Source organism: Coturnix japonica, chromosome 3 (genome assembly GCF_001577835.2).
Source record: "Coturnix japonica isolate 7356 chromosome 3, Coturnix japonica 2.1, whole genome shotgun sequence".
NCBI lineage: Eukaryota > Metazoa > Chordata > Aves > Galliformes > Phasianidae > Coturnix > Coturnix japonica.
Window position 1 is genome coordinate 61342199 of NC_029518.1, and position 14456 is coordinate 61356654.

The 14456-nt window shown below is 39.8% G+C and overlaps 1 protein-coding gene and 1 long non-coding RNA gene across 2 annotated transcripts in view; both read left to right on the forward strand.

The window, feature by feature from the left end:
* LOC107311858 overlaps positions 1 to 5942 on the forward strand; it is a 10440-nt gene extending 4498 nt beyond the window's left edge. The window contains exon 3 of the long non-coding RNA XR_001554278.2: positions 1180 to 5942. This is a non-coding gene — a long non-coding RNA (uncharacterized LOC107311858). The remainder of the gene's footprint in view (positions 1 to 1179) is intronic.
* SNX3 (sorting nexin 3) overlaps positions 1 to 14203 on the forward strand; it is a 19022-nt gene extending 4819 nt beyond the window's left edge. Inside the window, exons 2-4 of the mRNA XM_015858726.2 lie at positions 9146 to 9241; positions 9626 to 9750; positions 13516 to 14203. Of these exons, the coding sequence (XP_015714212.1) occupies positions 9146 to 9241; positions 9626 to 9750; positions 13516 to 13621 (327 nt within the window). The 3' untranslated portion in view covers positions 13622 to 14203. The remainder of the gene's footprint in view (positions 1 to 9145; positions 9242 to 9625; positions 9751 to 13515) is intronic.
* The last annotated feature ends 253 nt before the right edge of the window (positions 14204 to 14456 follow it).

The window sequence follows — 14456 nt, forward strand, 5'->3', positions numbered from 1 at the left end:
AAATGTGTATGTTTGGTGGCCCTGCCAGGCAGGGGGGTTGGAACTACATGATCCTTGAGGTCCCTTCCAACCCGGGTCATTCTGTGATTCTGTGACATACCTGTTTGGCATGTGCCCCACAGTTTTCAGTATTGGCTGGAGTGACCTACCACACCTACTGTATAGTCTAGATTTGGTGCCTTCTGACTTCCATGTGTTCAGGCCTGTGACAGATAGACTGTGTAGGGTCAATTATGCCATTGTACCCAGCTGTGAGACAGTGGGCCACATCCACTAGTGCAGAATTTTGAAGGTGGCATTCAGGCTTTGTTCATTGCTCATGAAAACACGTAGGTAATAATGATGGACAAATAATGTTTTGTAGCTGAGCATATGCTCTATCAAACAGCATTATTGTGCTCTTTTTCTGTTATAGCTTTCATAGCTTTACTGTCAGAACGTCACACGTACTTGACTGCGTAGACCAAATGTGGGGAAGGAAATGAATACAGGCTGTGAAGTGTGTGTGCTGTTAAGAATAGTATTGGTCTCAGGATTGGGGAAGTAAATCAAGTACTGCTAAACTTCAGTTTCTTTAGAAAATTTTTTTTGTCACCTTAAACCAATGTGGGTTTTTTTGTTTGTTTGGATGCTATGTTTGTATTCCAGATGACTGGTAAGAGTCTGAGTTGAGCACTTATATTCTCAAATCATTTCAGAATGATTAATGAACGGAAAGCACGTGTCTCATGTGGTACTCGAGGTAGCGAATGTATTTTGATGTGTTTTGTCCTTGAACCATAGCAAATTTCCAGTCCTTGGATTCAGCAGGGGTTAGAGTTGTAGGCTTCTCCTGCCAAGGGAAGAAGAGAGTCCGCTGGTGCTCATAATTCACTTGAGTGTCATTTAGCTTTATGGCTTGTGAAGCTTGTGGTGGGGTAATGACTAAACACTGACTCAGTGCAGATATGTTTAGGGATGCAGAGTCAGCATGAATTCTCTATGCCGCTGCACATTTTGTATCACGTTGCAAGAGTTCTTTAATGCTGGCTAATTACTCTCTTAATATACTGTTCCAGATGCTGATACTAATTGTGAACATTTTTAGACTTCACAGAATAAAAATGCAGTGATTCAGGTAACTTTGTTCTATAGCCCAGGTATCACACACTTACAAACATTAACTTTTCTCTTGAACAGTGATTCAGAGCATTAGCTGAAAAACCAAGAAATACCCAGGATACTGACTGAGGAGACCGAGAACAGGCATGTTTGTTGAAAACTTCTGCAGCAGGAGAAGTGGATTTGCAGATCTATTCCATGCATTAGCTCTGAGCAGCTGATTTTTCTGTAGGGTTTTTAATTTAAACTAAATTCAGGATCCTAGTCCAAAGGTACTGGACTAGCTTGATGTTGATGTCTGTTACTGTGTAAATAAAATAACCACGTCTTTGAATAGCACTTATTAGTGTATTAGTTTGACTAGTGACTTACACGCTTTTTCTTTCTGCTCATACAATGAAGGCCTTGATTGTCATGTATTGAGTGCGCTCTAATACAGTGCTGAACAGACCAAATCAAACAGAACAGTGTCTGATCTTTGTAGGACAGATGGCTGTGATCCAGGTAGGCATGTGTTGCCAGAGTTGTTTTTTTTAAAGCATATTTATTTTTAGCTGGCTTGTGAAAGTCAACTTCAAAACAGTAAGTGGTCTTCTGTTTTTCATCTGGTGAAATAAATAGCACAGTATAAATTGTGGTTTTGAGCTATAAAGGAAATATGTTGCTTTGTTTTTGTTCTTTTTCCCCCCCTTTGGTATTGCAATACCAATTGCTCTGCTGAAGACCATTTCAGTAAGTACAACACCATGTAAGGTTACTATTGCAACTTTTTGATGTGAGGATGGAGAAGCCCTCGTCTTCTTGGTGAAGTCAGGAGGAGGGTGGAAAAACTGTTACCTCAGACTTCTGGAGTGTGGATCTCGAACTGTTTGAGATAGTGATATGGAGGGTCTCTTGGGATTTAGTCCTGAAGGGTAAAAGGGTCTAGGAAGGCTGGGTTGTTCAGGCTACTATCCACCATCTATCAGTGTTCCTGTTCAATTGCAGAGTCCTGGAGGACTGGAGGCTTGCCAGTGTGATTCCCACATACAAAGATGGTCATAAGGAGGATCTGGAGAACTACAGGCCTATCAGCCTGTACCAGGAGAGGTTATGGAGCAGGTCATATCGAGTGTGATCACGTGGCATGTGTGGGACAGCTGGGGGATCGGACCCAGCTTGCTTGACCAACCTGATCTCCTTCTATGATCTAGTGACTTGCCTGGTGGATGAGGAAAGGCTGTTGAAGTAGTCTGTCTAGACTTCAGCAAAGCCTTTGACACTGTCTCCCATAGTATTCCGAGGAAGTTGGCAGCCCATGGCTTAGGTGGGTACACTCTTTGAGTAAAGAATTAGCTGGATGGCCAGGCTTGGAGGGCGATGGTGGATGGAGCTAAATCTAGCTGGCAACCAGTCACAAGTGGTATTCCCTAGTGGTCAGTATTGAGGCCTATGCTGTTCAATACTTTCATTGATGACCTGGATGAGAGCATTGAGTGCATCCTTAGTAAGTTTGCAAATGGCACCAGGTTGGAAAGAAGTGTTGATCTGCCTGGGGTAGGAAGGATCTGGACAGGCTGGATAACTGGGCTAACGCCGTCCCTGGAGCTGTTAAAGACACACTTAGATGTTGTACTGAAGGGCATGATTTTAGTGGGAAATATAAGTGATAGATAGGTGGTTGGACTGGATGATCTTGGTGATCTTTTCCAACCTTGGTGATTCTATGATTCTGGTCCTTAGATTCTTACACTAATAGAATCTACACTAGATTCTTACTTGACAATATTTGTTATAAAAACATATCATACCAACTAAAGACAGGTCTATGTCAAGCTCTTTAACTATTTCTTGAGAATCTAGCTCAAGTCCTGTTGTAGGAGGATCTTCTGGAACTCATAGGAGCATGCCTTGTCTTCATGAACAATCTTGAAAGCAGTGCTATTAGCTAGTGTATAGCAGCTTTGCTCTAAAAGTCATGGAAAGGAGGGTAGGTCTTAAGTAGTTTTAAGCCACCTCTAGATCTGGGGGGGGATAAAAAATAAAATAAAATAGGGGACACTGTTTTTTTTAATGGGTCTAAGTTGCAGTATCCCTAAGGCTGAGTAAGTCTGACAAACTACTCAACAGGAGCTACTGGCTATTCTGTGGCTGTTGTGGGATTCTGAAGAATGTGAATGTTACTGCTCCAGTATAACTGGAAATTTGAAGAGACTTTTCTTCTACTTAAGTAGTTAGTGCAGAAATATGTATATTATGTTATCTGCATAGTTATATGTAGGGATATTACAGTCAGTAGCTCACAAAGCATATTAAAACTTTTTGCCTAGTAAAACCATCAGCAGCAACTAATTGTAGGTAGGGGTTGGGGGGAGGTTGTGCCTGTTTGGCCATAGCTGGTAGATATGAACCAATGATGCTAAAGCAGCAACTTAATTTCATGCCTCTTTCAGTCATTCTTAATGAGAAAATAATAATTTGACCTTACATTACACTATGCCAGAGCATATGGTGGTTTTACGTTGCAGCTGTGTGAAGGGAAAGAGAAGGAACTATCAAAAGAAACGCTTGACATTTCAAAGGAGGCTCTGGCTTGAACACTCAGGAATAACTATCTAGATTTACTAATTCTTTGCCTGAATGTGTTCTCTTTAAAATGAGCCCCTGCTTTTAGTTTTGGCTGCTGGGGGTGCAACCTGAAACATGAAGCAATCTGTTTTTTTCCAGTCTAATCCTAAGGTTTATACTGCTCTGAGCCTGCTGACTGTGACGTGCCTAGTTTAGTTGCTCAGGATACTGGTGAACCTTGCCAGGGAATGACAAAACCTGTCGGGCAAAAAACCCACAAAAACTAGTAAGATGAATATGCTAATTATCATAAAGCAGTTCTGGGTTCAAGACAGTTACCAAAAGTTAACTTCTGTCTGTAGTTGACATTGATGGTGTTCATGGTTACTGTGCTATTAGGATCCTACTGCTTTAGTCTACAGAATGAACGATATTGCAGCTTTGTGTCTTAGTACTGTAGAATAGAAAGGTCTGCAGAGCTTAATCATAGAATCACAGGGTTGGAAAGGACCTACAAGATTATCTAGTCCAGCCATCCTCCTTTACCATACCTACAGAAAACCACTAAGCTGTATCTCCTACCTCCTTATCCAGATGCCACGTAGCTGAAGTCAGCCTTGTTTTAAATCCAGGCTTATAGATATGGTCAGATTTGCTTCAGTGTTTTACTTACTTTTTGGTGTGTAGGATACCTACAGTAGGCCTGGATGCCAAGTGGGTGTAAGGTAGAGTTGTAGAGTTTGGCTTTGATCAGATGAGTGATTCTTAGAAAGCATGTATGTCCTAAAATATTCACTCCTGCTGCATTTGGTGAAGTACATAGCAAAAAGCTTAAGCTTGTAGTGACCTGAAGTTTAAAGCCTGCTTGCTTTTGTTCTTGTTTTTCTCATAATTGTAGGAACTGGGCAGGTTGCTGCTTATGTTTAGTCTGGAAGGAAACAAACCACTGATGAGGTGTCTACAATAACAGTGGACTGCTGGAGCTGGCTTTTTTTGTAATAAAGAATGGGGGCACTCACATTAAGGAAACTGTAATACTTTTTCTTCACCTTGGATGCTGCTTGCTGTAGTACCCTGGAGTTGTCATTGGCTGCGTGCAAATGTAGTTGGTGGTGTAGCTTCTTGACAAAGATTGCAGTTAGTATGGCAAGATGATAGATAGAAAGCTTGAATTTAGCTTCTGAGAGTCAAGGCCACAAACTTCTATCACGAGTGAGCTGAGTGCTTTCTTTCATTCTATTTTAATGGAAATAGTGTAGTATCAAGGCTACCACAACCTGCTTGAAAAGACAACATCAAAGTAGATGCTATGGCAACAGTGTGTTAAGAGACATGAGCAATGCTGTGCTGCTGATTAGTGCAATATTGGCATATGAGAAAATGAATCAAATCTGCTTCGAGCTGTCCTAGTTAGCCATGGTTGTGGAGTTCCAGCAGCCATAGAGGTGGGTTAGGCTGTGGTGATGTGCTGAGTCAGTCTTGTGGAGTGTCAGCCTGCTCTTTGGAGGAGCCCAAATGCTATTTAGTTGAATTTATGTCTGGCAATAAATTCATAGGGATAAGTCTGGCTATTTGCAAGGCTGTTTACTAACCAGATGAGTTAATTGAATCCAGATAATAGAGCACTGAAATGATTTGAGTAGTTGATAATACTAAACTACCTCAGTTGTTTTCCTGCATTTCAATTAATTTCTATACCAGAATGGCTACACTGGAGTACTGTTGCATATGAAGTTAAAGCATAGCGTTGGCTTGTACTCCTTTACTAGCAGTCCATGTTCTCAAGGCTCTTCAGTTGCCTTTGAACACCATTTAAGAAACTTCTAACTGGGCATATCATGGGAATTAACCATAGTAGCAACTAGAAGACTATTCCTTGGTCATTCAAGCTGCAGTCTTAGAATTGTCATTTGCTTCTGAAGTGATTCTCCTGAGCCTGGAATTAGACTTTGTAGTTTGAATGTTATAAACATAGCTGAAGCAGTTTCTCTGCAAATGTGGATTTTGCCCTAAAATGTCTTAGTAAGCAGCTGCTGCTGTTTGCTGTCAGTTTGTTAAACACCAGCCAAATGACTTGACTGTGGGAACTTGCTTGGCTTCTGAGTGGAGGAGTGCAGGAGTGACTTAGGATTTGGTTGTTATCTTTAGACTTTTAACAAAGTAGCTTAACTTGGCAACAGTTCTGACAATGCTTATTCTAGTGTACTGACTTGGCTGTTAGTTCGCACAGCAAAATAAAATGGTTTTAAGTTAAAAGAGGGAAGATTTAGTTTGGATGTTAGGGGGAAGTTCTTCACTAGGAGAGTGGTTAGGCCCTGGAACAGGCTGCCCAGGGAGGTTGTGGACGCCCCGTCCTTGGAGGTGTTCAAGACCAGGTTGGACGGGGCCCTGGGCAACCTGATCTAGTAAATGTGTATGTTTGGTGGCCCTGCCAGGCAGGGGGGTTGGAGCTACATGATCCTTGAGGTCCCTTCCAACCCAGGGCATTCTGAGTGATCATTTTAGAATATTCAGAGAAAGCCTATTGGGTGTGTGCATATCTTCTGATAAAGAAAGGGTACTAGACAGAGTCTGTTTTCTTAGTATCTTCCTATACTTGGAATTTGGAGCTGTGCGGAACCCCTGCAGTGCTGATTTATTGGTCCTGGAGTAGCAATTTATCTTCAGTGACTTGCTTGTCTAGTGTGTTTAATAGCGCCCAATCCTTTTGGATTAATAATTTGCATTCAAACTGCTAAAAAGACTGGAAAATTTGTTAAAAATGTTTTTGATAAAAATGAGGCAATTATGCTGTAGAAGAAACAATTGCTGTAGTAACTATGCTGGATGAGCTATGATACAAATGCTGTGCCAAACTGAGTCACGAGTTTCATGACTGGCTGTGCAGATCAGGAGGCCAGAAAGTAGAGGGAGGTGTTTATAAAAATGAAATTAGACTGACTTGAAGTTTTGTACATTATTCTCATACTGAAGGAAGAGGTGGTCTGCTCCGATGGGGTTATAATCCTGCAATAGGAAAGGAATGTACTTCAGGTGTGAATATACCCTCAGTTAAAGTAGGTGCTTAAGATGTAAGTAGGCTAAGCAGCGTAGAAGAGAACTCTCAAATTGCTTTTTTACATGGATCCTTTCCAACAGCTGCATAACTGAAGGACAGTGGAATTTCTGGCAGAAGGAGAATTGCTGCAGTTTGGACTTCAAGAAACATGATATTTAGAAGCTTATCTCAGCAGTTCTGAGTTCATATCCAGGCTGAAAACAGTGGATGTGCTCTTTCCTTTAGCATGTAGTTTCAAGCTGTGGCTTGTAAGCCACTTACTGTACTGTTATCCTTTTAGTGTACACCTTTGAATGTTCTCAGTGATGATCAAAACTGGGGAAGCTTATTCAACTTGGGGGGAAAGCGAGTCCTATAACTGTTCCTTTCTCCAACCTGCTAGCTTGACTAGTGTTAAAAGTTGAAAAGGGAATGTGGGAGGTAAAATGAGCTTAACTGGCCCTTCTGTTTCCTCATTAGACCTTTAAGCCTGATATGTTATTCAGAGATTAACTTTTTTAGACCTTATGCCTATAAGCATGAAAAGAGTTCCTGAAGACCTGGGAACTTGTATTTATCTGCTATTATTCAGTTGTAATCCTTCTTGCCAGTAATTTGATAGGAAGATGGAATATTTTCTTCAGATCAGAACCTAGAAATTAAATATTATAAAGGACTTTCTGTCCAAGACACTAACAAAGAGTTGATGTTGTAATGTGTACAGCTGAACTTGGTTAAAAAGCCAGTGGCTGAAATTGGAGAAAAATAATCCACTACTTCACTTCTGTGAATCTCCTTCATGGGGACCCAGATTCATTCACTTCTGAGTATTCTTACTGGGATGAGCGTTTATAAAGCCTGACTTCTGACATAATAAAGTTTCTCTTAGGGCTATTATTAGCCATCAGTACAGTGAACAGTAGTTGCCTGGGAATGAGATCCTAAATACTTCTAAACATTCAACAGTATGAGATTTCATAACAAAATACTGTTTTGTACTTCATCTGTGAATTGTGGATTAAATAGCATCATATGAAAGTACCTAACTTCTCAATTACTTTTGAACCATCACAGCCAAAAGCTTGTTGTTGACAGGCCATAGTACAATGGCCTATAGTTATAGGCCTGCCTGGTGCAAGCGAGTAGTTTGGCAGTTAAGCCTATCATGAATAGCCAAAAATGTCACTCAATAGCTAAGTGTAACAGCCCACAAATTATATTGCTGAGGGATATCTACTCAAACTGGGACCAGAAACTGAGATATTTGAGCCATCCCACTTTAAGTTACTACCTGAGAGTAACTCCTGTGCTACTCCCAGCAGAAGAAAACTTTGTATAATCATAGTTAAATCCTAGAATCAGAGTATTTCTAGGAAGCTTCCTTTCTAGATGTATGAGGCAAAACTGGTGCATATGCAATCTGTCAGCAGTCTTTACTGTTCCTGTTATGCATGACATTTATGGACCCTTGGTCTTGCTTATAGCAGATTGTTACTTCTACATTAAGTTTTCTGTAGCACTGTTGAGTGTTTGCCATCACTATTTGAAATGTTAAGATATTGGAACTTTCTTTTCTGGGAAAATCATTAGAAGAAGGTTCTTAATGTTTGCTCTTTAGGGTGTAGTTTAGGTAACAGTGGGCTAAATGTGCATCCCAGGAATTAACAGGATTAATGTATACAAATTAATGCTGCACACGACCTCATATTACAGCCTGACTTGCATTTGATGTTTCTCAAGGATACTAGACTTGAGAGCTGACTTGTCTAAGAGTTCTGCCTCATGAAATGCTGCTTGGTTTAACTTTGAGATCAGGTGGTTTTGCTACGTAGGATGTTGTGTTGCATCTCAACCTTGTAGGTTTCCCTAGAGCTACTCAAACTAGACAGCTTGTGCTGACAGATCTTCAGCTTCACCTCTCCTGAATGGATTTGATGAAGACTGTAGGGCTTGCTTGCTATGCTTTTAAAGATGTTGGAGACCTTGTTGCCTCAAGTATCAAAAAAGCTTAGGAAACTTGGCTAGCTCAGTATTGCTGGCACCCAAAACAATCCCTTGTGCACATTAAGAGCCTGAGTAGATAAAGAAGGCGTTTTTTAATTATTATTATTCTGACTACCTCTCTCCAGTGTGCACATATTAACATTGGGAGTTTAGCTTTTGAGAAAGTAAGGCTAGCAGATACCTGTGCAACCTTAGAAACATCATGAGTGATGAGCAAACCCACTGCTAGGCAATATGACAAGATACTAGTTACAGAATGCTGTACATCTGAAAGGCCCACAGTTGAGCAGTTTGAGACATAGCTTAGTTGTGTAGCATACAAAGAGCTTTATCAGCATTTCTGTATGGAGTGTTTCTCAATACTGTTGTGCTGCTGCTGAAGCACGTTAACCTTTAAGATCGTTTTTGTTGCTTCTATGTATCATACTCATCTAATGGGTTGTATTTCATTTTCAGACAAATCTTCCTATCTTCAAATTGAAAGAATCTACAGTCAGAAGAAGATACAGTGACTTTGAGTGGCTAAGAAATGAACTAGAAAGAGAAAGCAAGGTGAGTAAACTTAAAGATGAACTAAGTCTTCATGTAAATACAGGGAGAACTGATTCTAATAATGAAATGTTATCTGTATCTTATGAAGCATATAGATACATCATCAAACTGATGTTTCAGTTTGAAACTGTCAGAGCTAAAAGTATATTTGAGGTTTGCTGAAAGACTAACACAGTACAATTAGCTTGTTTAATGGCTCTGAATTAGAGCTGGTCAACTTAAATTCAGTTTGTTAGTATAGGCAACTGCTGTTCTTCTCTAGTCCTGTTTTCTATTACTGGAGATTTGATTGATGAGTTGGGTCCTCTAAGAGAAAAATGTGGCACAGGAGTTGTATAAACTTGCTTCCAGGCTGCACTTAGGACACATTTCTAAATGTTTCAGGTCGTGGTACCACCTTTACCAGGAAAAGCTCTTCTTCGTCAGCTCCCCTTCCGAGGAGATGATGGCATATTTGATGATTCCTTTATAGAGGAAAGGAAGCAAGCACTTGAGCAGTTCATAAACAAGTAAGTATTGGGTCTAGATATATGGAGACAAAATCAGAACTGAGTTGTGTAAAATGGAATTATGGCTGCTAATCGGTTATAGTAGCTACACTAGGTTCAGTAATTAAAACTTTCCCATAATCTCACAATAGGATGCATTAACATTGATCATCCAGTGTTAGGTTTGGATATCAGTGATGCTTACCTGAACAGCTAAAGTGAATGCTAATGTATAGCTAATTTATGCAAATTACTACTAATTATAGTGTTCAAAATAGTTCTACTTTTTCACTTTGAAAAGGTATCCTGTGCTATGTGAACAATGAAACTTACAATAGTCTTACAGTGGTTTACTTTAATTGCAAATATGGTATTTGGAGGTATTATGAGGTATTATCAGCATGTATAACTGCATATTTTCTGTAATATTATAAGAATCTTTCTGAAGATGTAAAAAAAAAAGTGTTTGAGGTATGTCTATATATAGTTTCGAACAGGCGCTTTGAACTGTATCCCTAACTTGCTAACGGCAAGTAGATATCAGTAATAAAGACCTGTTTCTTACTCTACCACCTTAAACTACTAACTATTCAACATATAGTGAATTGAGGAGCTACTTCTTACAGTGTAGGTTCAAATCACAGGATGATTTGGGTTGGAAAAAACTTAAAGACCATCTTAGCCCAACCTTCTTGCTGTGGGCAGGTATGCATCTCACAGGATTGGACTGCCCAGGGCTTCAACAAACCTGGCTTCATGTGCTTTCAGAGATCCACAGCTTCTCTGGGCAACTTCTTGCAGCTCTTCCCCCATCTGAGTTAAGAATTTCCACCTAACATTTAACCTAAATATCCTCTCTTTTAGTTTACAGATATTACCTTTTGTCCTATTACTATTACAGTGTAAAAGGTGGGGTTTTTAAATAAATTTCATTTAAATACTGGAAGGCCACAATGGTTCTTCTCCAGAGCCTTCTCTACTCCAAGCTGAACAATGCCAGCACCCTCAGCCTTTCTTCATGGAGGAGTTGCTATAGCTGGATAGGAGAGAATATTGTCATTACCTAGTTTGTCTGATCTCTAGAGCCAACATCATTCATACCATCTGGTTCTGGACTTTTTCATCATAAAAGGTTTGAGCTTGTCAGTTCCACTAATATTTTAATATTGTTAAATAATAATGCAGCTTAATGGGGAATAGGAGATACCCTTCAGTTGAACAAGATCTTGTTCTGCTCATATGTAGCTGATTATAGCCAGTTTTTGTAGTTTACTAGAAACTAGAACTTGCGCAAGTGTGGATTTAAGTCTTCACATTGTTGCTTGCTAGTTCAGTTTGGAGGTATTTCTAATGTTTCTGAGCAAATAAAATGCTTCTGACTGTCACTGAAGTCAAGTGGAATACATTTCTTACCTGTTTAGTTTTGTTTTTATGGTACATGAAGGCAGATGTGCTTGTGCTAAGATAAAATGTGTTTTCTAAGGCCGTATGATACAGCTCTAACTGTAGAGTACAACTTCCATTCAAGCAGGCATGGGACTGTTCAGTTTGGAGGGAATGTACTAGCACTGAGTTTATCAGCATGCACAGGAAGAAGGTGGCTGACATTCTAGAGCAGCTGATAGTGAAACAGCTTAACTCAAATAGCTGAAGAACATCTTTGGAGAAGAACATTTCAGTATAGCTGATAGAGATGGAGTGATCAATTTACTGATATCACTTTAAGTCTTACAGCCAGTGATGCACTGATCTTGTGGCAGTATGAAACTTCTTGGTCCTGAAAGATAGAAGCAGGCTGTTAATGCAGTTATTGATGTAGTGGCAGACTTGAGTACATCTGGAAAAAGACTCTTCAGGCAGAACTCAGCTATTCAAGCTCATCAGTCTATTCTAATGGTTGTGTTTGCTTGAGTTGCCTATGCGAATTAAAGTTTTAAATGATGTAGCAGCTTTTAAGATTCTACAAAGTATTCATTGCTAGTGAACTTGCCTAGAGTGGATCTCACACAATGTGGTTACATTACTGCATTTTCAAAGCTCATTTTTATTCAGTGCCTAAGATAACTGGTACTGCTGCATCCAGAGAAGGTCTTTGTGCACCAGTGCCAGTTTTTGATAATCAAGGAATGTTCAGGTGACTGTTGTTGAGAAATCTTAGACAACACTGAACTTGAGTTTGCCCTAGTGGGCCAGCTTGCTTGCAAAGCTATTGACACTATTTACAGTAGCAGATGCAGGTGTAGCTATGCTGGACAAGCCTTTTCTGCCTGAACCTAACTTAAGGAGGCATGAAAAGGAGGCAAGTGTGTCACCTTAGTGAAGAATACTGAGGGGAGGGGGTACAGTACAAAGTAAGGTATTCATGTGAAACCAAGAGCTGGATGTGAGATCAGATCTAGTCTAGCAATTCAACCACCAATTTGCACCCTTTAGATGAGGGCAAAAGAATATACTGGTTTTCTTTTCTTGCCTTTTTCTTTGAACTTCAGGATAAAAAGTTTAGTCAGATATGAGTAAGAAACCCAAACTGGCTACTCCAGGCTGTTCTGTGTTTTGCTTTAGACTGCTGCCTATTTACTTAAACTTGTGAAGGTTGATAGGCTTTGAATATTCTCAATGCAATTTATCATTACTGAGTAGGAGAGCTTTGCTTGTTAAGGAGTACCATCAGTGGCCGGTGGTGACAAGTTAATCAGTCCTGTGGAGGAGTAAACACTACTAGATACATGTGGAGAAGGTGTGTGTGAGTTCTTTAAAGTACTGATGCTGAACTCCTGAAGTTGACTGTGGTTTTTAGTTGTATGAATGATCTTCCACTTAGAGCAGATGTTCTAACAGATATGTCATAGGGTTGGTGCATGCTGCACTAGTAGGTGCAGCTGAATTAGTTGGTGCATAGAGAGGGATTGTTTCATTTAAAGAGAGATGTCTGTGTTGGTTGAAATGGATCCAGTTTTTCCTGGAACACTTCTAGGTTTTTAAACTCATTAAGTGATCAGATTTTAGGGATTCTGATTTCTTGCATGCACGGGAGGCTATTAGGTAGGTGTGGTTTTTTTCCAAGTTTAGGTTGGAGTTAGATGGGAACATGTAATTCAATTTCCACTCCTTTATTAGTAAAAAGTGGCTTGGTATAGTTAATATCTGAAACAAAAATCTATGATAGAGATGTCTATTCTAGAACAAGTTCACTCCCTCTGCTGTGTTTCATATCTAAAGACATATTCAGTTATCAAGAGTGTCCATATCTAGTACCCTTTCATTAAGTATCAGTGCTACTTGTGCATACTGAAAATACGACTGTGGTAAGGTGCTGCTTTAAATTGTGTCAGGGCCTGCAGAAGACCTTCACACCCCCTGGTGGACTAACTGTTATTCTGTCTGGGCAAACTAAATGAAATCAGACTGAGGACTGATGCATTAAGCTGTTTTTTAGAGAAGTATTCTGTATCAAAGGCATCAAGACCAATAATACCAGCTTAACTTGGCTTAACTTTCTCATGTTAGAATGCGTGTTTTGATTGTACATCCTCAACTGCAGGTAATGAAAGACATAATATGCTTTGTACTGATCTGAGGTGACTCAAAGTTCCTATGGACTAATTTTGTGCTGGGGAGAATGGCAAGTCTTGTTATAAGACATCATTGTAGACACCAGCTGTAAACTGGAACTGGATCTGTGCTGAAGAGCAAGCACATAGGTTGTTGGTATTAAAAACCCTTGTTTCTGGCCAGATACAAGTAGGCTGTATTTGCAAGTACTAACTCTTCTTTTTTCTTCTCTAGGGTTGCAGGCCACCCACTGGCACAGAATGAGCGTTGTCTTCATATGTTCTTACAAGATGAAGTAATAGACAAAAACTACACACCGTCCAAAATAAGACATACTTGAATTCTGAAATCCTTTCCAAACATTAGTGGTTCTTATGCTTGATTTTTAAGAGGCTGTAGTTTGTCTTAGCATGCTGAGGATAAACAGGCACAAAGTCTCCACTAACATCAGTACACTGCTTGGTCTTTGCATATACTTTATAGCATTAAAAAACTCACTTGTCTTTTAGCTAAATCCCTCTGATTCAAGAATACTATATTATGATACCATCCACCCCTTGCAATGTCTCACAGATCTTTCCACTCACTTGCAATGACTTAACAATGTTTACTGACTTGGCCTTACTTGAACTTGCACAGTTGTAGTGTCACATGTTCACTTGTATTTGACTAAACTGCTATGCTTTCTGAGGTAGTTGTTTGTCTGAACTTCTTTGAGACTGCTTTCTTTCTGATAACCCTGTGTGAGATACACTTATGCAATTGTCTCCAAGCTTGTAAAACACTTTATACTGAAGTAATGAGGGAATTATCTTTATATTCTGTAAGAGGAAAAAAAATAATCAAATTTATATACTAAAATAACCTGTCTAAAGTTTTGAAATAAAAGTGAAAATGCACTTCAGAAGTTTGTCACTCTTGACCTTGAGTGTGGACTATCTCATTTCCGGGAAGCAAAGACTTTGCTATACTAAATGAACTGATATATCAGCCTTGCTGTAATATTCTTCTGCAAGGGAGTGCTTTGCCCCTAACACTGGATTGGTGAATACCCATATCTAAGGGTATTTAGTGCTATCACAGAATGGCTTGGGTCGGAAGGAACCTCAAGGATCATCCGAGATGGGGCATCCACAACCTGTCTCAGCAACCCGTTCCAGCACTTCACCACCCTC